The sequence below is a fragment of the Mixophyes fleayi genome, chromosome 2 (assembly GCF_038048845.1).
Source record: "Mixophyes fleayi isolate aMixFle1 chromosome 2, aMixFle1.hap1, whole genome shotgun sequence".
Classification (NCBI taxonomy): Eukaryota; Metazoa; Chordata; class Amphibia; order Anura; family Limnodynastidae; genus Mixophyes; species Mixophyes fleayi.
In genome coordinates this window covers 359,091,505-359,116,600 of record NC_134403.1, presented here as the reverse complement: position 1 = coordinate 359,116,600, position 25,096 = coordinate 359,091,505, and the positions used below count along the sequence as shown (strand labels likewise).

The following is a 25,096-nucleotide window of genomic DNA, read 5'->3' as shown; positions in this document are numbered from 1 at the left end:
GCTCCAGCATTCCAGCCTGTTTCCCAGCTCTCTGACTGACCTCCTGTATACCGACCCGTCTTCCTCTGGTTCTGCTCCTGATCTCCCTGATTGCTCCCGCTGTATCTGACCTGTGGCTTGCTGACTCCGATTTGCCTACTCCTCCGGTACCTCGTTTGCCTGAACGGACTGACCTCTGCCTGCACGACCACGTCTGTTCACCATCCACTTCGCTGATAGCTAACTTGGGGGGCCGCGACCTGCACGTCCCTTGCAGCAAACTCCAAACTCCCTTCCGGGGGTCCCTGGCGAAGACCAGGGACATGTTTAGACTCCGCCCCTCCTAGCTTAGCAGCGCAAATATCAGCAAGTGGCCTTCGGTCCCTGTATCTCGTCACATGCCGTTATACTATCTTCCTTTGCACACTGGATCACAGAAAGTGACTCTATATTTACATATGGACAAAAGTGCTCAGTAAATATTATTACTGTTTATTTATCTAGCGCCAGTCATATTATGTAACACTGTACAGAGAATGTGTAATCATTCACATCAGTCCCTTTCCCATTGCAGTTTAAATTCCCTAAATAAAAGCGAGCTTATCCCAACATAGCTAAACTCCTATTTATGCATATGCGACACAGTGATTTAATGAAATTAAATTAAGCTAATGAACACATTTTAATGAAAATATTGTTCTAGAACACTGAACTAGCTTTTATTTTCACAAACACAGTGATCTTAAATGTCCTGGTTGCACCTTTTCAAATGATTTTATTTAATTGTACACATTTCATTCATTTAAAGAAGCGCACCTGTCCATTCATGTAATGTATGTAGGTTTGCATGTGTGTGTATGTTAGCATGATTATTAGTCATACCTCCGAACCTCCCTATTTGAGGGCAGCGGTGGGCCGTGGCATGCAGCCAACGGTACATTGCCATGCCCTGTGGTACACTTTAATTTGGAACTAAAATATTTGTGCTCGTTACATAGGTCAGATTCATTTAAAGGGGATTTTCTCGCTACATCATGAACATGAAAGGGTTACTGCCCTCTGACGCTAGCGATGGGTACCCCGTGCCTTTTTATGGGCAACACGGTGGCTAAGTGGTTAGCTCTTCTGCCTTACAGCACTGGGGTCATGAGTTCAATTCCCGACCATGGCCTTATCTTGGAGGAGTTTGTATGTTCTCCCCCTGTTTGCATGGGTTTCCTCTGGGTGCTCCGGTTTCCTCCCACACTCCAAAAACATACTGGTAGGTTAATTAGCTGCTAACAAATTTACCCTAGTCTCTCTCTCTCTCTGTCTGTCTGTGTGTGTTAGGGAATTTAGACTGTAAGCGCCAATGGGGCAGGGACTGATGTGAGTGAGTTCTCTGTACAGCGCTGCGGAATTAGTGGCGCTATATAAATAAATGGTGATGATGATGATGGGGAGCCAATTTAACCAGTATTATGTTGGTACTATTTTTTTAAAATCATTATTTTTTAATGTGTAAAGGTGTTGAATTTTTTTTTTTTTTTTACAAATATTTTGTATGTATTTTTTTTACCCCTTTTTATATTAGTGGAACTGAAAGACGAAATCTGCAAGCTACCTATAGAGTTAACCCTTAACAGTCTGGCCCACTATCGACTGCCCAGGAGATAAATCGGCCCCTTAAAAGGGACGTTTACCTGCATATTTGAATTTTAACACGATTTAATGAATGCAGCCATCACAATGGTCATAGAAACCACACTCTCTCTACTAAGAGCACAGTTGCAGACTCCGGGAGTAACTGAATCAATGCGCTGCATTCTGATAAAATATTGGTTCAGCCCAAATAATGGCCTCCACTGTGACACAGGTACATTTCAAGCTGTTTTCTTGCATCACTAAATTCTGAATATGCATTACAATTTTTAAATACTATAATTACACAGACAGGGAGGAAACGTTTCTTCAGAGAACAAGCCTACTCTAGACTAGCATACGGTCACATCAATAGATGCCTCGATCTAGTCAGATCGAGTGGATTCCAAAGCAACATACTTATCGGATAATAGAATAGAAAACTATGGCAGTGGTGTTCTCCCAACGTATTCTCTACAGTCACTGGAGTGCTGGCTAAAATGTACAACTTTGTCACCAGTAATTGAAGCTGGCTGGTCCAGGCGGGGTGAGATGCTCTACAGTCACTAATATATGTAAGTACTGCAGCTCTACAGCTGTAATATTGTGAAACAGAAAAAAGAAAGGAAAAAAAAAAAACAAAAAAAAAAAAAACAACAAAAACACACAACACGTCAGTGTGAAGTGACAGCAATGTAAAGGTAGAGGGGATTAAAGAATAATTTCACCCTATTTCAAAAGCCACCACACCAATGTCAAATATATGCAGGTGGTTATGTCAGTAAGACGCAAGCAAGGATTAATATAAATCACAGTTATGGATATAGTAATTTATTACATCTTACACAATTTTTATTTTTGGGCGCAGTTATAATTTAATGGTTACTCTTACTAATTGGTCTGTACGAAAAAGGTGGTTAAAAGGAATATTATTATTGCTTTATATGTAGAGAGCAACGGTGATGGAGAGCTGGACCCTGGGGGGGGGGGGGGGGGGAGAGCAGGTATAAATAAACCTGTAATATACAATGTAGCAATGTAGGGAGTGTGGACGTGAAATATATGTGAAGGCCCTAGCCCTGAGAGCTTACAATCTAGTGGGGATGGGGTACAGTTGAGGAGCAAGTTTGGGACCACAGGGTATTTTTCCTTCACTTGTTTTCAGTCACCCCTATATTATTTATTTTTAAATCTGTTCCCTCTTTATTTCCCCCTTTACCCGTTCCTCACACCTCCTCTTCTTTATTTAATGCTTTCCATTAATTTTCCCTCTCTCTCGATTCCCCGTGGTTCATGCTCTATATTTCTTTCTCTCAGTATCTACTTCTCCACTCTGTTAAAACACAATCAGATCGGCCGGACAGGATTCTCTGCATGTCTGTCAGCCGCCGTGAACATCAGTACAGTGAGCTGCCACTGCTGCTAGCGGGGGTGGTTGCCCCGATCGCCCACCCTGAATCCGCCACTGGCAGAAACCCCCCCATCAGCCGCTGGTCTGGTTCCTCTAGCCTACGTCTCAAGCCTGTCTGCTCTCCGTCTTCTTCTCTTGTTGTTGTCATATGCATTATGCTGAATTGTTTCTGTATGTCCTACGATTTATTCTGTTAATTGTCCATACATTTATTATTTTGTTATACTCGCTGTTCTCATGTGCGTCTTATCTGTATCACGTTTCAGCAACTGAATCCCAGCAACGAATATGTCCGGTGCAAGTACGACGATGAAAGCAATGGTTTGAGCGGTCGTTCTGGTTTAGTGGAAACGTTGTACCTAAATACAGTAAATCAGCCTCTCTCTCCTTGTGTAGGTAATGAGTGCACTTTTGCTAAACCATTAGGTCTACTCCAGATTTTAAAAAAAACAAATACTTCCCCTTTAATGAGGTTACACAAACCACAGAGTAATTATTTCTCCAACAGCTGCATCTTTGCATGACTTACTCCAACATCCCTTCACATCCTGTTGGAGCCTACTGCTGGGGACACACCCTCAGAGCACAAGTTGTGTACTCGAGCCAACATCACAACTAAAGACAAACAATTAGAAATAAAAATTTCTGAACAGGAAACCAAAGCGGGACTGTATTTATCTGAAACACGAAATGTAATGTTTAGCCTGGGCAGAGGGGACATCCCAGGATTGGATGTGATAGGATAGGTTAGCTTCGTTCTATCGTTCGGACCGACTACTGATCATTATAACAAGGATAAAGATAAAACAGCTAATAAATACAATGGCTTTAAAGTTAATGTCTCCTATTTACATCGCAGAGTGACCCGCTCCCAAACATGACACCGGGACAATGACCTGGCTCACAGCTCATTAATACATTTGGCTAAACACTCCACAAAGCAGAAGCATCACGAGGGAACAAAACTCACCATAAGTTTTATAATGCAAATAAAAACCATTACAGGAAGTTTCACAAACTCCTAAACTCTAATGTGACCCCTTTACATCGGCAAACCGAGGGGGGTTTCTAGTGTCTGGAAACCCCCCTCCAAGCTTGGGGCACTGTATAATTGAGGTGGCTGGATCCTGCTCCCGCTGCACATGGCTCTGCTGGAAAAGGGAGAGCTGTGTGCACCTAACAGTAGTGCACGCAGCATTGCCCATGTATATTATGGGGATAGCAAGAGTTGGAGAGCAGCCAAGCACTGTCTAATATTATAGCGACGCTCCCATGCATGCTGGTCACGCCCACTGGTGGCGTGGTGTGGAAACCCCCCTTTACATATCCTGCGTTTGCCCCCAATTTAACTACTTTATATCAGAAACTATATAAAAAATGTCTTTCACACCCTACATTTAATGAAGCCCATATTATCCTTATTTTGAAAGCTAAAAAGAATCCAGAGTCGATCTCCTCTTAAGCCTTGCTTAAAATCATGGCTAAAATCATTGCTAATAGTCTGCAATTGTTCTTGCCTATTCTCCATCGTCTCACCAGCTCGGCTTCACAGACGGTAGGCACTCGGTAAAGGGAGTTCGAAGGGCGATAGCCGCTATAGTACCAGCCTCTCTCAGGGCATCTCGCTCTTCTACAGAAAGACTTGATAGAGAGAAAGCGTTTGGTAAGGTCTTCTGGACACATTTACAACAAGTATTTCAACAACGTGCCTTTGTCCCAAACATTCTCCCAATTTATCAACTTTATACATACCTCCCCGACTACTCTCCTTAACATCGATGGCATTAAAAGCGCCCTCTGGTAATTATGACAAGAGGCACTCGTCAGGGTTGCCCGTTGCCGCCTTTGTTATTCAACGTGGCTTTAGACCACTTGCTCAGAATTTTGGAATCTATGGCTGAATTTAAGGGTACTGGGTTTGGTACTTTGGAAATTATGACATTTGCTGATGATCTCATACTATGCTCTATACATTCTCTTTCTCTTATTTTGGATAAAATTTAGACCATACAATGTTCTGGATTCACAGTCAACCAAGATAAATCCGTAGGCATGCTTCTATACTCTGTTACTACACCACAATAGTGCAGTCATAAAATTATCATGGTCAGATTCCGAACTCGCGTACTTGGGAATTCAATTACCAAAGAACATACAGAAATTATACTCCTTAAAACTTGAGATTGCTCATTAAACGGGTACTTGAGAAAATCCGTAGCTGGAACAAGGTCGCACTAACCTGCTAAAAATTATAAGCTTCCCGAAACTATTCTACCCTCTGCAAATTTTAACCATCACTTTGACCATTTCTGATGAGAAACTTATAGATAATGAGCTTTACAAATTTATATGGCACAATACACATCCGCGCATCAGTTAGGTCCAACTTTAACAGAGTTCATCAGAAGGGGAGGGGGGAGGTTAATTTTGCAAAACATAATTGTACTAGTCTTCTCAGAATCACCCCCTTAGATTGCTTGTTTCTATCGGAGATGGAAAGAACTATGGGTAGTAGAAAACCTCTTAATTATTTCGACAGTGGCTCGAAAAGGTTTTCTCCAATCGTGGATACTTGAGACCACCTGATTTACAGTGTTTCAAAATCAAACTTTTCTTTTTGGATGGAATGGTTATAGGCGTCACTGCACAAAGAGTAACTTACAAAATTACTGTATGACATTTGGGAAATCTTTAAAAACAGCCTCCCTCAATGTATTCAACAACACATTCACCCAGGCTTTCACAACACTACATGGTATGAGACACGTCTTCTACTAGAGCAGGGGTGTCCAACCTTTTAGCTTCCCTGGGCCACATTGGAAGACGACGAGTTGGTTTGGGCCGCACATAAAATACACTAACACTAACGATAGCTGATCATCCCAAAAAAAACATAGAAAACATAGTTAACATATTAAACTTACTTGGAAATGAAGTTAGTAAGAGTTAGGAAACCTATTGCAGAATCATGATTAAAGCAGTAGTCCCATTACCAGCTACAATTTAACTTACCTGCATCTGCCCCTTAGTGGGGTTCGGGGAATTAAATGCCAAAAACTTTTTTTTCCTCTCTTTCTGCACCCAGGAATCATTCTTTTTATTGACCAGTTTGAAATGGTCACCGATATAGGTAGCATCAGGAGGACTAATAGAAATCTACAGAGCTTTAAAGATAGGGTGGTGGGAAAAATGGCTCATGGAGCAGCCTCCGATGAGGGTAACAGTGGGTGATAATTTCACCCTACTCAGCACTGCATTTAAAATGGTTTAAAATATTAAAAATACAATTATCTCTTAATATTTATATTAGATACATACAGAGAACACAGCTAGTTCATAATTGCATGGTGCAGAAAGTCCAAATTCAGAGTAACAACAATAAGATACTGGATAATCTTTCACTGCTGCTGATAGTTCGCGCGGGTGACTCCTCTGTGCTGCGCTACGCAATGGATGTCGGGAGTGATGACGTCACCCCCGACATTCACTGCGAGCACCGCACGGAGGAGGAGACCAGGGAGGGAGGCGGAGCTTAAGCTGACGTGACCGCAAGGTAAGTATTTTTTGTTTTGCAGGATATTTTTTTCATTAACAGAGCTGCCCCCTTGCCACAACCACTGGGCCACATTTACAGGCAGGCTGGGCCGCATGCGGCCCGTGGGTTGGACAACTCTGTACTAGAGGATCCCCCGATCTTGGGTGATGAATAGTCATGGTGTACAGTCTGTGCTACAAGATAATACATTTTATCTGTTTCCCTTCATTGTTAGGCATTTGTCTATTGTACAAAATGAAAACAATTACATCTCTGAGCTTCTTGTCCATTACAACTACATCTCATAGGAGACTCAATGATACCAATTCCTGGCCAGGTCCTGCAAATCCTGAGCTCTAAAACTGTTGACGGTCTATCACAGTGATGGCTAACCTGTGACACTCCAGGTGTGGTGAAACTACAATCCCCAGCATACTTTGCCAATAGATAATTAGCTGATAGCTGGCAGAGAATGCTGGGACTTGTACTTTCACAACACCTGGAGTGTTACAGGTTAGCCATCACTGGTCTATCAATTATACTCTGTGCTATGTAATTCCTTGATGTCCTGGTCATCGCTGTTATTACACTGTAATCATCGTCAGCAGTTATTTATATAGCGCCACTAATTCCGCAGCGCTGTACAGAGAACTCATTCACATCAGTCCCTGCCATTGGGGCTTACAGTCTACATTATGCTGTTTGTTCTGCATATTGTATTGTTTCTTTGTACCTAGAGCTGTCATTTTTCTTTGTATCCATGCTACATGGTATTATGTTATTCCTTTTTCATTTGCATTACCCCAATAAAAAAAAAAAAAGGTTTTCCTTTTTTTTTTTTAATAAAAAAATAAAAAGTTTACAGCCGCAAACAATCTGTCATTATGGAATCTTGTCCCTTCGTGTGGTTTCATGTTTCTGCTTAGAATAATTATCTGGTGTCGGCAGCGGACACACACAGGAAAACTAAGGGCAATAGTTTCATATTGAACAGTCAGAATGAAACACTAGTCTATTGTTTTGAACAAGCAAAGGTCAAAAACAACTAACACATGAACAAAACGTTACACTTTGCTCAAGGACTTCTGGTGCCAACAGATCAATCTGAACACAAAGGAGCATATTCAATTGTTGGCGTTATAGCCAAAATTCTCGCTGCGCGCGCGCTATTACCATCATTACGGTAATAGTGTGCGTAAATACCGTTATTACGGTAGTTCTCTCGCTGGATTTCAGCTCGCGGCTCAGGGAGCTGCGAGCTGAAATCTGACTAGGAAGTACCGTAATAAAGGTAATACTTTTTCCGCGGCGGAAAAAGTTAACAATGGAATACCCCTAAAGCATTAACCACTAAAATACTGGATGAAGATCCAACAACTCTGGTTTATTGATTACAATGTTGTATTGTAAGAGACACTTCACCTTTTAACGTCATTCACAGTGAATAAACAGTAAATATGATCATGGATACATATTTGCATAAACACTGGTAGCCACTAAGTGAATTATCAGTACTGCATTTCGGCAGCATCTGTAAAGGTTAGTAACATACCGGGCTGGATAATAAGGGGAAGAGACGCAGAAGAACCAAAAGACAGATCTGCCAACCAACAAAATATTCGTGGGACAGGCCATATTTCCATTAGCCTTAAAAGGTGTGATCTCCTAAAGAAATGCTGTATGGTCTCACTAAAAAGCTTGGCCTTTGACCTATACTGTCCCAGTTTTACAAATCAGGAATGTTGGCAGATGTTCCAAACATTAGGTTTGAACAAACTTGTCATATACAAATTTATGGAAAGAGAATTGATAGATCCTTTTTTAGACACTGGGATATATTTACTAAACTGCGGGTTTGAAAAAGTGGAGATGTTGCTTATAGCAACCAATCAGATTCTCGTTATCATTTATTTAGAACATTCTACAAATGACAGCTAGAATCCGATTGGTTGCCTTAGGCAAAATCTTTACTTTTCAAACCCGCAGTTTAGTAAATCTAGCCCCTGATGTGCTGGTAATTACACTTGCGACAATTTATCATACACCCCGCCGATAGCCTCTATAATCGCTTTCCGCAGAGGACTGTATGATTAATTTGGGACAATCCCATTCAGCCAGCTGACTGCAATCATTAATGTTCCCATAAATGTGTATAGGTCAAGTGTGTTCAAAGCCAGTTTGTTTTTAGAAATATCGCAAGCATTCCTTGTGTGTAATCCTTAATACCAGCTGGTATATTGTATAATATCGATAGACGTATGCAATTTTAATAAATGAGGAATAGATATGATTCTGAGATAGCGGAGTATTTATATAACGTAAGTGTTAGCGCAGTCAATTTCCTTTTTGTAAAATCTAATCCTATGTTTGGAAATTACACTATATCAATTAGAAATTAGTGGCGCTATATAAATAGATGATAATGACGATATCCTTCTGGATTTCTTTTGATTTAGCTCATGCCCGGGTTTCTTTTGATATAGTTCAAGCACGCTGTTTTTGTTCCAAAAATTAAATGACATCTACGGTTACAATGCATGTTGACTATGGGGCACAGTACTGGGCACCAGTCTATAAAATAAGCGGAACTGGAGTCGGTACAGAGGTATAAACAAAGTCAAGACAAATTGGGCAAGAAGGTCGAACCCTCCCTCTGCTCTTATCTCATTTCAGCCCTAAACGCATAACGCCCAGCATTTGGGCATCCAGCATCAGGGCAAGAGGTGTGGCTCTGTCACGTTGGGGGCGTGCCTAGCGCTTTTGAAGGGCTGGGCTGCTCTGTAACCCGCCTTCCAAAATCCTCTATTGCCTTTCTCAGTGCTCTGCCATGCGGAGCAGCAGTGAATGAGACAAACCTCCTTAATCTCCCACCAGCGGGACAAAACTGTTCCGATCGGGATGGTGGGACATAGTCCTCAAAGATGTGGCGTGGTAACGGCACCAAGTAATCACTATTCTTGTTGGGCAGATAAAAAAAAAAAAGTTAAATTTGTAGTGCAGGAAAACCTGAGGCAGCAAAATGATAAGTGATATAATAAGTGTGACATTGCCCCAAAGGCTCTTTGGTTTGAGAGGTCTGTGCGCACCATAAGGAACAATGGTTCTCTATGTTGTAAGCTTGCGAGCAGGGTTCTCTTACCTCTCTGTCTGTATGTATTACCCAGTATTGTCTTATTAATGTTTGTTCCCAATTGTAAAGCGCTACAGAATTTGCTGGCGCTATATAAATAAATGTTGATGATGATGATGTTGTGCAGCGAATGCTATCCATACAGGCTGCAATGAACCATGGAGGTTATTTGGAGAAAATTATATGACCTCTATGCTGCATCATTTTTCTGGTGGTTTAGAATATAATAAAAGAAAAATAATTAAATAGTCAGGATATTGATTTCACTACCAAGGAAAGTGCTTACCGGCAGATTAATTGCTTAGATCTAAAAAATGGTCTGGATGTTTTCCTTACAAGGAATGGTACGGGGAAAGAGATTTAATAATCCTGGTTATTGATCCAGGAATATCGCCATTAATGGGTCAGGAAGTATTTTTTATTTGAGTTTAAATTACGAGTTTCCTTGCTGGAGGTTTTGGTTTGACTTCTTTTTGATCAGCAAAGCTAGAAATTATAATAAAAAAGTTGAACCTGACTATGTAATGTACACAAGGTGAAGGAGGCACTGAAGGACTAAAAGGACATGCTCTCCATCTGGTAACAGCAAGTCAAACAAGATAACAACTGAAATTTGCAAACATCGACAAAAGATAAAACGGAGCGTGAACCAGTCTTGGCATTATGAACACACAGTGTCCGGGTGACTGCATATAAAACTCAGAATTTTTTTTACTATGCAGCTGTCCAAAGGCCATCCCTGTATTTAAACTAGTAGGGTGTCTGTAAGGTTTGTCTAGAGCCCATTTCAATGCATGGATTGTTAGTGTGGCAGAGAGCTCTAAGGAAACCATTCCCGGTATTGTCAGCTGTGCTTTATGTACAAAAACCTGTTCAAAATATAGTTAGATCAATGTATAGCTGCTCTCATAAACCGCTAACAAGGGATAAGTGACGGAATTTTATACTAAATAGAGGACGCAGCGTATCCAATACACAAAAAATAGTCCATGTTATTATTCACTGGACAAAAATGGACTTTGTGCATCCGCCACTAATTAATGTTACTACAGGAGAATCTGTTACCATGCTATAACATAAGCTAGAGGTTAGCGACATGTATGCTTATATAAGAGCATGCAAATATTTGCTGTTACATTAGAGGGCGCTGTGGCACACTCTGTCTTATGATGTCATGGGGCTCTTTCTCGAATCTGGAAGCAATTCATGCACAAGGAGCACAGCGCTGTATTAGAGAGCACTTTGATTTAGCATTTCAGTGAGCTGGGAAGAATCCACTTGGACACTTGGACACTTGATCCCTAATCCCTAATTACACAAAGTATTTCATGTCTTCCAAGGGTCCTGATTTTTTGGGGACAATTCCAACATCAAACAGCAAAAAGAGGAACGGAACAGGGGTATGGTATGGTTGGATAAGAGCCACGACCTAACACACCATGGCTGAGTCCCATAGCAAAATTAGTGAGAGTCCGGCAATTCCGGCCTACCTCCCCCACTCTGCCATTCTGGGCATGCTTGGAAGCCAGCGCATGCGTAATACTACGGCCCCCGCGCCAAGTAGCAGCCACACCCACCGCAGGGATGGTAGTCCAGCCACAGTCAGTAAACGTACAACTTCCTCTGTGATAATAAAAATAAATCCAATATTCCTTATATTAAAGAACTGCTATTGATTTTTAGCATAGTATATGTACAAGTTCCTATACTTTGTGTATTGTACTTAGATTTGCTATGCAGCAGAATAGAAGCTATTATCGTATGTTATCAACCATTTCAGAGACATAGAGATTGCCTGCAGGGCCCTTGATAATGTCGATACTAATTATTGACAAAAAGACTATTGTGCATAGGAAAACAAAAAGCTTTCCACAAATTATTATAGTTTATCTCAGATATCTTTAGTTCTGAAACATTTACGTATTTATTTGTGAATGTTATTGGCAGCTCTTTTTATAAAACAGTGTCTCTTAGGTTTACAGGTCCTGTACTGTGACTACAAGGGGTTCTTATACTGGCCACAAAATAACCTAATCATGCATATTGGTAAATACGGTTAGAGGACTGCTATCGGTCCTTGTGGTCCTATTTTGATCACACCAACAGGCCCCAGTATATGGCCCCCATTGGGCCATATACTCGTCATATTGGGTCAATTGCCTGATATCAGCTGTGATATATGTTTTATATATTGTGTTTTAGTTGAATTTATCTGTGCTGATGTGTTGTGCTTTTCTGCTGCTAGGTATATTGTATTACATTTTCTCCTTTTTAAGCCCTATATCTGGCTGCAGTCAGGTGCTTCATCATATACTGCTTATTAATATACATTTGTAGTCAACAGGTGACAGTTATCCCCACTTGCTTAGAGTATAATCAGAATTTCTTTTCCACCAGAGATGATACTATATATTCTTTTCTTTTAGATATCTTGTGAAGCTAATGTTCTCTAAAGGGTAACCTTGGTCTACTAACAGTGGAAGCAGCCATATTGTGGGTGGAATCAATATGGACGAGAATTCAGCCCATCAGTTCAAAGAGAACTAGAGGAGTGAAACAATGGGAGAAAGTTTAGTTCTCTCTAAGGATTGGGGGGGGGGGGGGTTGAAAGGTAACGCACCAACAAAGGACAACCAACACTTATATATTTTATTTAGAAGTATAAAATGTAAATTCACTGTGTAGCTTTACCCTGACATTAAAGTAAATTGTAATGGAGTAATTTTTCCTCCTATCACAATTAGCAGGCGACAAACCTAAAACCCTTCATTAGTGCTCAGCAGGTTATCGGGAAGTGGCCGCGAGAAGTTGCTGTACCAGGCCCGACATTCCTCTTGGCGGCCCTTGTGACAGAATATCACTTATTTTCCGACAACCATGGCCACGCCCTGTGTGCGAAACCACCAGTCTGTAGAGATCATTTTATTTTGCCAAGACAAACGCCAGCCTATGGATTTAAATTCGCTCTCCTGCCCCAGAGCGTTGTACGATAGAGAAAAAGCCGTTTAAAGATTGCAAAAAAGCAACTAGCGGCTTACGTATCTTAGATGCACACGGCGAGATTTACTAAGGCACACAGCCGCTTGCACCCAAGGATGAGCCTCCAGGGATGTTGAGTGCTTGCAGTCATTGAGAACGTTTGTCTATGACAGCCACAAAAGCTAATTAAGAGATTACGACATTTATGTGGCATTTCTATTATTATTCAAAAATGTCACATCTCGACAAACAGGCAAAAGTGCACTGCTGGTCAGATATAACGATACTGTGTACGTGTGGTATAGTATTTAGCTAACTAAAACACTATTTGCCTGCTTTGAAGTTAGTATGTAGGAACAAATTTATTTATTTACAATAATGTGCCATAGTCCATCCCTCCCAAATGAACGATCTGACGAGAGTGTGAAAATTTATCCCAAAGATTCTATAACGTAGATAAATCAGTGTTAACTTCAGACATGTAAGAAATGATGACACTATTTATGTAACATACACTATTGGAAGCCTGGACAGCCTGGTGTTGTGAAACTACAAACCCCAGCATGCTTTGCCAGCCAGCAGTTAGCAGGACATGCTGGGACTTGTAGTTTTTTATGACACCTAGAGAACCATACGTTGTCCAAGCCTGCACTGTTGTATGTGCGCATTAATCAGTCCACACAACAGATTACACCGACACTGACCTATTTTCCACATCCCAAATCTGCAGTGTATTAGTGAGCAGTGTAGTGGAAATTGTCAGGCACAGAGAGAGCCTCACCCAGCCGTTAGTGAGGCAGTCATGCAGAACCTGCAGCATCAAACTCTTTCTAGAAAGGAGACTGTGCAGAGGCCAAATAAGCACCGAATTATTGTGTGAAAAGGTCCTTGAGGCCACGTCTAGTTATTCCTGTAACTGGTCTCCGATATAACGGTTATCAGAGCTGGTGTATGCTGGTATCACATGTGGCCTAGTTTCACTACTAGTAATAATATCGTATTACCCAGGAATAGCTCCTTCAGCGTCGAGTTATTACACCATCGCCAACAGCTAGAGAGGTGTAGTATATAAAATGGTCTATGGTTAATAAACATCGCACATTTGTTTAAAGAGGATCGGAAACCTCTTTACGGAACTTGTCTATCTATACATAGATCAGCCACAACCTTAAAACCACTGACATGTGAATTCAATAACATTGATTATCTTGTTACAATGGCACCTGTCAAGGGGTGGGATATATTAGGCAGCAAGTGAACAGTCAGTTCAAGTGATATCATACCCAACCATAACTTAGTTAACTTATAACCCTCACACAAAATAAATAAAGTCCTATGATAAGCCTACCATTATACAGTAAACAGTTAATGCAGGTACATCATTTAGACCACACAAGTCTCATCTGCTGTAATTTATACGAATGTTCTATAATGAGATTACTTCCTCTTTAACGTTTGAGAATAGTTCCTCTACAAAATGATTGGATAATTTAATTCCCGGTGTCTCGTGTAATGGAGGAACTAGCACAGAACCTCATTAATTCTCTGAATTGATTGAATAGATGTTAAGTGTCTGGACTTCCCTGTGATGCGAGGACAGAACTGCGTTACAGTGAGAAGAGCGAGCCGGGGAAGGAGGGAATTTCACACATGGAAACACAAACAGACCCAACCAGGAAGTCACAGCGGGCGAACAGGATACTGGTGCCCCACTCACAGCCCTGAGGCACGAGGTCCCAGCTTCATGCAGGAAGGGTGTTTAGCACAAAAACAAAAATGTTGTTTGTTTTTTTTTGCATGCGTGCATTAAAGTGTATTCTTACAATCTGCGTTTAGGATCAATTGGGTTAAAGAAGTCCAGTTAATATTTTTTTAAGAGATGAATTGCTCCGTTAAAATGGCAAGACTCCTGAGGCTACCAAGAAAATCACGGATTGCTCTGTCAGCTGGGAATGGGGGTTAATGTCTCAAAGAAGTCTTCTTTAATTAGCCGATAAATAAAAAACACTGTTGAATTTATCAACAATGTTGTATTTATCAATACTAATATACAGTACGGTGGCTCAGTGGTTAGTACATCTGCCTCACAGCACTGGGGTCATGAGTTCAATTCCCAACCAGCCTTATCTATGTGGAGTTTGTATGTTCTCCCTGTGTTTGCATGGGTTTCCTCCAAGTGCTTGGGTTTCCTCCCACACTCCAAAAACACCTTCTGATCTTATCGATTCTGATAGGGTCATTAACAGACATATTGGTAGTTTTGGCGACATAATACTGCAAATTACTGTCAACTTGGCCTTATCTGTGAGGAGTTTGTATGTTCTCCCCGTGTTTACGTGGGTTTCCTCCGGGTGCTCCGGTTTCCTCCCACACTCCAAAAACATACTGGTAGGTTAATTGGCTGCTATCAAATTGACCCTAGTCTGTGTGTGTGTGTTAAGAAATTTAGACTGTAAGCTCCAATGGGGCAGGGACTGATGTGAGTGAGTTCTCTGTACAGCGCTGCGGAATTAGTGGCGCTGTATAAATAAAATGGTGATGAAACATGGGAATTATTTTAATATGTTACAGAGGCAAGTGAGCCATCTTGTGTTCTTCCTGTTTAATCAGAAGGGTAGTCAAAAGTTGTTCACAGAGGCAAAGAGTAAATTGGGTCCCGTAGATTACTTGGTATTCCGAGCCCACGTATTTTAAGACATATGGCGGTGCCCACTTACGCCATCACCACAGAACGTTGCCATATGTGTCAAAGACAATCCAGGATTCCTAGTCCACAACCTGGATCAATTCATAAACTGCTCTGTCAGTGGTGATCCAGCAGACATTGGGGGGAATTCAACTGTAAATTAAACTACTACATCTAAAACTACTACTAAATTAACTACAGCCCCATTATCGGCAGAGTTATAAGGTAAACCTTTAAGGAGGCTAGGGGTAGACCTCACTCCCATCGCCCACAGGGCCTGGATCTCATATCTTTAAACACATTATTCAGAACTCAATGTAAAAGCTGAACTTTGAACTCTAGATACCTTGTTGAGCTTCCCAAGTGAAGAGATAAGATCGGCCCATTCCGTGGAGGATTCAAAGTTTCTCAAGGCCTTCTCGATGACAGAGGAGTAATTCCTGTATCTGTAATCACCCAGCAGTTCCTGCTCTTCTGGGTCCATCTTTCATCCTTGCTTGTGGACACCCTGCAAGCAAGAGAGGGGATGAGTTAGGTCTCGCTTGTCCCGTCATGAAAGCAAACCGTACTCCAACAAAATGGCCGCAGAATACGTTCAAGGTCCATATTCAATACAGTTTGCCATTTGGTCAGGATGTGGAGTGTGTGTATTATACATTTATGTTGTATTTATCTTCCTTTTTACAATAAATCCTACTGAACTTCTCTTTTTTACTAACAGGGTGGCAAAACATCACAAGAAGTAAAAGACAATGTAAATGTAATCACAACTAAGGCATTCATCATCAACCGCCAAAAAAGAAAATAAAAAGGCAATACTTTCCATCACACTGTGCACCTGCCCAACCAGCAGGTGGCAGTCTTCCTTAAGCCTGTTGCAAAACAAACTGCTATGGTCCAATCGGTCACCTGTTTGAGGTGTGAGGTGTAGAGAACACCAGGTACTCTGCCTCCATCTGATTTTTTCCTCAGCTTCTCAATCTTTGCTAATTCTGAACCTCGGCGCTTCTGATACTTTCCTTTCGGATGCACTGACTGGATGGTAGTAGTACTATAACAGTGTTGGCTAACCTGTGACACTCCAGGTGTTGAGAAACTACAAGTCCCAGCATGCTTTGCTAATATATAGCAGCTTATTGCTGGAAGGGTATGCTGGGACTTGTAGTTTCACAACACCTGGAGTGTCACAGGTTAAGCCAACACTGGACTATAAGCTGCTACTGACTCAAGAAGCTCAGAGGTTCAAAACGGTTAGGAAAGCGCGAGGGGGCGGGTTCCTCCCAAACGGCAGTGTCTCGGCATTGGCCTCCCACCATTATACTACTTATGGGTATAGTAGCTATCTCTGCTGGGCATAGCTCAGACTCTCCAAATGTTGCACTCTAGACATGGAGCAGATGACAGAGTCCAGTCAATAACATAATGGACGTACTTTTTACTGGGTGGTCTCCAGGGGAAACTTTTTTCCCCACATTCAATTTCCAAAACTAGTAAATTAAACATCATCTTATCCAATAGCGATGGTCTCATTTTAAAATAATATGGTTACCCTGAGCAATCCACAGACATGGCAGATGGTCCTTACTGTAACATACATTACAGGACAGTTCTATTCATAAGAGACACATTCTAAATCAGAACAGTTTTTTCATTTCAGGAACTAAACACACACTGTTACCCAATATGTGTAGGTCTCCAGTTATGTAGTAATTTCACCCACTTCCCCTAATAGACTGAAACCATCAGTTTTATCTGCATCCATTGAAAAACCATTGTCATGATAAGCACAAATATTCACACACACGTAGCAATAATTCAGTCAGAGAAGTGGGGATGAGGGGGTTTAGTTCGGGCCTGGTCATCCTGTGTCTGTCCAGGTATTGTGAAACTACAAATCCCAACATACTCTGACAGCTATTGGTTGGCTATCTACTTGCAAAGCATGCTGGGTATTGTAGTTTCAAAAGCCAAAAGGTTGTCCGGGTCTGATGCAGAGAGACTTTACAGCTGTTTACAAGACTACATGCATGAATCAGATGTAGACATCCTCTCCACTCCCTGGACTATTATTGCAATTTGTCTGAGTAAATTCTGCTATATTTATCCTTTTGATATTATGACCATGATTTTAATGGATGCAAATAAAATGAATGGTTTTAAGCTATTACAGGAGAGTGCTCAAGCCATTATCTTTTGAAAGGAATGTACAATAATATTGTTGTTGGGACTCTAAAGGCACCTGTAATAAAAGTATTTACTGTGTAATGATATGCAAATATGTAAAGCACCTTTGGACAGGTGATCAGTAGCCATCGCCTGAGATATTTCATCGCTATGAAGTAATACTAGTACGTTTTGCACTGTGAATTTCTGGGATGGATTATGGATTAACTTCAGATCCATACAAAAAAGGCATCCAATATATTGAAATACCTGCCTGGGTTACTAGATAAACCAGCGAGAGGAGATTCCAGGATACCTAACCTGCAGCGTTACTCAAAACAACTTCCTTGATTGCTAGATAAACGACCAGGATTACACTGGAAGCTGCAGGTCACCAGAACGGAATTAGTGATTCTAAACTTAGAGCTGGAAATTAGAGCAGCTAATTATTACTGGAGCACCAGGATCCAAGGCAGGTGAAGCCACAAGACTTCCTGTCACAGTCCATTATTGAGGATTTTAGAATGGGTTTGGTGGATTAAAAGGATGTGGAAACTTATCATATTACTAATAATTAGTCTAGCTCTAAAAATGGCCAAGAATGTGTCAGTCATATGGGAACAGATCTAAAAAAAACACTGTAGTTGTCTTAGTAATGTAACTAGTTTCTGCTCTGTACAAAATAAAAATCAGATCTGTGCCCAATTGCATTTAGACACACTACAGTGTTCTCCCCAGAAAATGTTGCCAGCCGGGTGGCATTATGAAGCAAGGGGCTAAAAAAATTTTAAAGCAATTTCTAACCCGCTCGTCCAGTTTGTTTAGGAGACCCCCTTCCTCTTGTTTATAGGGACCACTGATAAATTGGGCCTCTGCAAATGAGTGCAGATCTGCACCGTAGGCCACAGCTCAGCGCCGTGTTAGGCCAGACCCGCTCCCCTCATCGTGCCACTTCTGCGTTCCATCCTTACGATATAAAAGTCCCAGCGCGGTTACCATTGACGCGGACAAGTCGCAAGGTCAGCGGTCTAAAGTGGGGCATTGACGCGGTGAGCGGACAGACTTAGAACATTGCTGCGGCCTAACAAGCAAATTAGTCCCTGTTTTCAGAGGCCCAATTTCATGCAAGGTTCCCACGGACAGAAGCAGGAGGTCCCACACCAAGCTAGAAACTTTTAAAAAAAAAATTGGGCTAAAAAAAAAAAATCAATATCTTTTAACTATGTACAGATCACAAGGACATTCCTGGAGCTGTCATGTATATGTTCCACATTCCTCAGACACTGCAGTGAAGAAAATCAAACAGAGGAGGGATGGGACGCAAATATTTACAGATGCCGGGACATCCAGATATAACACACACAGTCTGTATCCGACCACAGACTCTGCTGAGGAGAGGTGTGTGCAGGCCGGGTGATCTGGAGTCATCATAACTATTTTAATACACAAAGCAGACACTTCACCACAGGAGACTGCTTCAGATCAATTAAAAGCTACAAATCAGCTAAAGGAAAGTCAAAGCGAACATGTTGGGTTACCCGTATGTCACAAACTTGCCGTGACAGACCAGTCCTACTTGTGCCGCTTGGCCAAACTTGCAACTCGCCACCTGCAAGTGTCATGTGCACACCAACTTGCTGCCCCAGTCTTAGATGGCTATTGCTGCCACCACCAGGTTCCATCACCCACAACTGCTTATGCTTCTGGTAGAGCTGCTGCAGCACCTCTTTGCTGGTTACGCTGGCTAAATCTTCTTGACCAATTATTTTGGCTCAGGATTGCTGGGTAGCAGGAAGAGTGCTGAGGCAAGAGACCGGGCTCCTGGAACTGCCTCTACCCGTTCCCCGCACCCCCAACCCACACACACACACACACACACACACACACACACACACACACACATACACCTCAGATCCATAGTGGACAACCAGGGGTAAATGAATTTTATTATTTCCTAAGTTCATTTTGTAATCATCATCATCATCATTTATTTATATCGCGCCACTGATTCTGCAGCGCTGTACAGAGAACTCACTCACATCAGTCCCTGCCCCATTGGAGCTTACAGTCTAAATTCCCTAATATAGACACACAGACAGACAGACACAGACTAGGGTCAATTTTGATAGCAGCCAATTAACCTACAAGTATGTTTGGGTTTTTTTGGAGTGTGGGAGGAAACCCGAGCACTTGGAGGAAACCCACGCAAACACAGGGAGAACATACAAAATCTCCACACAGATAAGGCCATGGTCAGGAATTGAGCTCATGACCGCAGTGCTGTGAGGCAGAAGTGCTAACCACTTAGCCACCGTGAACCCAGACACACTGTGATTTACAAATAAAATATTTTTTTTCCTTTGCTCACCCAGTGCTCACATCAAAGTTTTGTAAATTACTAATGACAGCAACTGGTCATGCAATTATTATTATTTTTTTTTTAAGAAAATTGGCCAAGCATTGGACAACGTTTGTTCCAAAACTAAACGATGGAAATCCAGTAAGAACTTAGTCCACCAGCAAAAAAATCCAGACAAGCCGTTGGCCCACACTGGAACGTGTGCAGCGATATCGCCCGCCCAGGAAGCTATAAGGAGGCACGTATGGCTAATTTCCATTGCAATCTGATTGGATTGGATGATTGCAATGAAATCTGTGCAATCTGATCTCCGTGTGTGTGGCTAAACTGCTGATAGATCACCTCAGATTAATGAATAAACAGATTTGCACAATTTGGCCCTATACATGTGGCTGAACAGTCCACAGATTCAGTCATTAGGTGACCAGCCAATGGGAACAAAGGGAGCATTAGCAAATGGGATTAAAGAATTTTAATTTACTGAACACTGCTATATAAGAAGCTCCAGTTTAGGTCATCTGCTGCTCTGAAAGAGAGGTCGGCACCCTGTGTTTCTCCAACTGGGCATGCTGTGACTTGTGGTTCCACCACACTGCAAGCCAAAGGTTGCCTAAGTCTATTCTAATCTAAGAGTACAGCAGCACACTATAGAGACACCTGTCTCTCTGCAATAATTAACTGTCTACATTACTGAAGAGACATAATTTAGCCTCTAGATAAGCGGTTTCCTGTATTTCCAATAATCTAGGAATGTCATCTGTTTATTATTATTGTTATTAATCTTTATTTAGGCAGTACCAACATTTTACTTATTATCATTTACAGAGAATGTTTGGTCTATTGGTCCCCGAATCAGCAGAGCTTACAATCTAAATTCTTTACCACACACACTACCATTAATCTACCGGTATGATTTTGGACCGTAGGAGTAAACAGCAGCCCCGACAGAACCCCACAAACACGGAGAGATCATACAAACTCCACACAGATACGGCCCTGGTCGGAACAGAACCCGCGGTCCCGGTGAAGTGACCCAGCAATCGGCAGGATCTTTTACAAAGAAACATTAGGGTGTTACAAATCCACACGCAACCCAAACAATTCCAACACATGATTGTGCAGCACTGCTGATGAATAGGAGAAAAAAGGCAATAAAATAATGTACAATAAGATGAATAATAACTATAGTGTTTATCAAAGAGGCCGGCTGGTGAGCACAGCCATAGACCTGGTAAATATTAGCCGTGTTCTTCCCGCCACTAGCTGTGTTTACCACAAAACAGAATTATAAGAAGCCCAACGCAAAACATCTTTTACCTCCTTAGAGGGGGCGGAAGCCAAATCTCAGCCTACACTTACGGGAAATTCCCATTTCTAGGTGAATGTCAACCACTCTGACACAGACAGACCAGATAACTCCTCAAAGATGAATTTAAGACATACTTGCCAACTCTCCCGGAATGTCCGGGAGACTCCCGAAATTTGGGTCGATTTCACCAACTCCCGGGAGAGCAGGGAAGTCTCCCGCATCCCGCAGCTGCCTTCCCAAAATGACGCGATTTGCCGTGAATCGCATCATTTTGGCCCCGCCCCCGCGACAAAAATTGCATTTCTATCGCGAGGGGCGGGGTCAAAATGCCACGTTTGGCTGCCCCCTCTCGCCCTCTAGTCACGCCCCTCTCTCCTGGACAGAACTTGCTGAAAGCAAGCAAGTATGATTTAAGACATAAATGTGTCTAAACCAAGCAGTGTTTGGGGAGCTAAATACTGAAGGAGGTGATCCTAATGTGGTAGAAGGTAGAACTTGCGGTAACTATTGTCCCCCATTGATATTTCCTGTCAGGTTCCCAATGCCACAAAAGGAGGTGAAGAATGCTTTGTCAATATCCAAAAAATGAGATGGGGGGGAGTACAACTATGAATGAGCAAGGCATACCAATGGGCCAATAGGAATGCTTCTGTGGCCCGCACTGTGAGCACTTCTGTTAATGACCTTTAGTACGTACAGATAATGTTATCTCCCACAGTCCAGTGTGCAGGGTTAAAAAAAAAGGCTATATATAATGAGGTTTTAATGGTATAAAAAGTTGTTGATAATGTTCATTTAAATGACAATTTTGTTACAAATTCGACAATTTTTTCAAGCTTGACTCAGAAACACTGTTCATGACAGAAACTCCAAATTTGCCACAGGATTTGCTCATCTCCAACAATGAGATACCTCATGTGACTAATTGCACATCTACAATCAAAATAAACTTTCGTATTGATGTAACAAATGAGGAAGCATGGCTGAATACACAACAGAAATCTGAAAAACCAAAATACATTTCTCCTGTGACAAAAAAGTACAACAGATGCTGGCTGCATACACACTACCTGCTTCACTGGTAAACCAGGAAAATCCAACATTGCATATAAACTGGTTATGTGGATAGCTAAGTCTCGAAGGCAAAAGGCCAGTTCTCCAAAACCTGGGAATCGTGTGGAACCACTTGCAGCGAATCTGTCAATCATCGTTTTGAAAAGATGTTCTGCAGCAGCTGAGGTGTGCACATTCCACTACAATTAATGTATTCTATAAGCTGAATTTATAAAATGGGACAGTAGGTGGGTACAACTTGTAGACTTATAGATACAGTCAGGACACAGCAAACACAAATGTGATATAGATTTATACCCAGTGCCCATTATCCCAGTGAGAGGAGACGTATTTAAGTGCATTATTTTAGCAATGGAGACTGGTTCAACATGGTGCATACACTGCTTTCCCCACGGAACGGGGTGTATTTCACCGATGTAAATAAACACTAATGAAAGCAAATAAAAAGTTACTCCTGGAAATAACCATCATCAATATTTAAATATCAGGCAACTAATATAACTAGTTCATGAGAGGATTTAATCAGGGCACATTGATCACTAGTGAGTGGTCATATATGGGATCACTATCTCTATCAATATGAAAACAACAGGGATAAGTACTACTAGTGGCTGAGTCATTTCATCAGAGGAGGTGACCAGTGCGAGTGGTGCCACCAGTGGGAATGATCAGGGGTCAGTGGTGCCACCAGTGGGTATGATCAGGGGTGAGTGGTGCTACCAGTGGGAATGATCAGGGGTGAGTGGTGCCACCAGTCGGTATGATCAGGGGTGAGTGGTGCTACCAGTGGGTATGATCAGGGGTGAGTGGTGCTACCAGTGGGTATGATCAGGGGTGAGTGGTGCTACCAGTGGGAATGATCAGGGGTGAGTGGTGCTACCAGTGGGTATGATCAGGGGTGAGTGGTGCTACCAGTGGGAATGATCAGGGGTGAGTGGTGCCACCAGTGGGAATGATCAGGGGTGAGTGGTGCTACCAGTGGGTATGATCAGGGGTGAGTGGTGCTACCAGTGGGAATGATCAGGGGTGAGTGGTGCCACCAGTGGGAATGATCAGGGGTGAGTGGTGCCACCAGTGGGAATGATCAAGGGTGATTGGTGCCACCAGTGGGAATGATCAAGGGTGATTGGTGCCACCGGTGGGAATGATCAGGGGTAAGTGGTGCCACCGGTGGGACTGATCAGGGGTGACTGGTACCACCGGTGGGAATGATCAGGGTCAGTGGTGCCACCAGCGGGATGATCAAGGGTGATTGGTGCCACCGGTGGGAATGATCTGGGGTGAGTGGCACCACCGGTGGGAATGATCAGGGTCAGTGGTGCCACCGGTGGGGTGATCAGGGGTGAGTGGTGCCACCAGTGGGTATGATCAGGGTCAGTGGTGCCACCTGTGGGATGATCAGGGGTGAGTGGTGCCACCGGTGGGATGATCAGGGGTGAGTGGTGCCACCAGTGGGTATGATCAGGGTCAGTGGTGCCACCGGTGGGATGATCAGGGGTGAGTGGTGCCACCAGTGGGTATGATCAGGGTCAGTGGTGCCACTGGTGGGATGATCAGGGGTGAGTGGTGCCACCAGTGGGTATGATCAGGGTCAGTGGTGCCACCGGTGGGATGATCGGGGTGAGTGGTGCCACCAGTGGGTATGATCAGGGTCAGTGGTGCCACTGGTGGGATGATCAGGGGTGAGTGGTGCCACCAGTGGGTATGATCAGGGTCAGTGGTGCCACCAGTGGGTATGATCAGGGTCAGTGGTGCCCACGGTGGGATGATCAGGGGTGAGTGGTGCCACCGGTGGGAATGATCAGGGGTCAGTGGTACCACCAGTGGGTATGATCAGGGGTGAGTGGTGCCACCGGTGGGAATGATCAGGGGTCAGTAGTGCCACCAGTGGGTATGACCACCAGTGAGCGGAGATATGAGGACAGGTTACAGAGATTACAGGGATAACGAGGTACCGCACATGAACTGAGCCTCATACAGCTGAGGTCACAGACTACACCCACCTGCTGTGCTGACTGCTCCCGGCCGGGCACCCGCTGCTCCCCGGCTGCACCGCGCTGGGATGTGGAGACTACCGGTCTGACTGACAGCAGGAGGACCGTACCACTCTGAGGAGGAGGGGTGTGCGCTGGGCTGTGCCGCCAGCAGGGTGCGCTCGTCCTCTCTCTTCCTTCACATTAATACAGCTCTATGGCAACATCCGAGGTCGCGGTGATCTGTTCCCGAGACAGACTGTTCCCGAGCCCCCCCTCTGGGGCACATGGTACAGTCCCACAGGCTGGGTGGTTGGTCAGGTTCTATTAGCTGGTGATGTCACTTAGTGTTAACCCCTTCTTCCCTGAGGACACATCATCATTATTACTGTGTACACTTACTATTGTGTACCATGTGAGATTAGATATAGATATAGATATATATATATATATATATATATATATATATATATATATATATATACACATATATATATATATATATATATATATATATGTGTGTGTGTGTGTGTGTGTGTGTATGTATATATATATATATATATATATATATATATATATATATGTCTACATTACATATTATACTTAAGCAACCTGCAGCATCCAATATGTCCTGGAACTACAAGTTCCAGCACGACCTGCCAGCCTCGATGGCTCTCCACCTGTTGTGGAACTACAAGCATCAGCATACCTTGCTAAGCCTCACATTCTGGGCCTTGTATTCTGACAACTACGCGAGAGCCAGGAATTGTCTGCTCTAGATGGAGATACTTTATAATGTATTAATATGAGAATACCCTGTAATCCTGTTTGTCACAGATACATCATGGTATCACTTTTGGTCTGCACTTTGTACTTGT

At 42.6% G+C, this 25,096-nt stretch overlaps 1 protein-coding gene across 1 annotated transcript in view; it reads right to left on the bottom strand.

The window, feature by feature from the left end:
- The window catches only part of DOP1B (DOP1 leucine zipper like protein B), a 91,343-nt gene extending 67,000 nt beyond the window's left edge, over positions 1-24,343 (bottom strand). The window contains exons 1-2 of the mRNA XM_075197228.1: positions 24,249-24,343; positions 15,687-15,848 (exon numbers count right to left, since the gene is read on the bottom strand). Coding sequence (XP_075053329.1) covers positions 15,687-15,824 — 138 coding nt within the window. The 5' untranslated portion in view covers positions 15,825-15,848; positions 24,249-24,343. The remainder of the gene's footprint in view (positions 1-15,686; positions 15,849-24,248) is intronic.
- Positions 24,344-25,096: the final 753 nt, after the last annotated feature.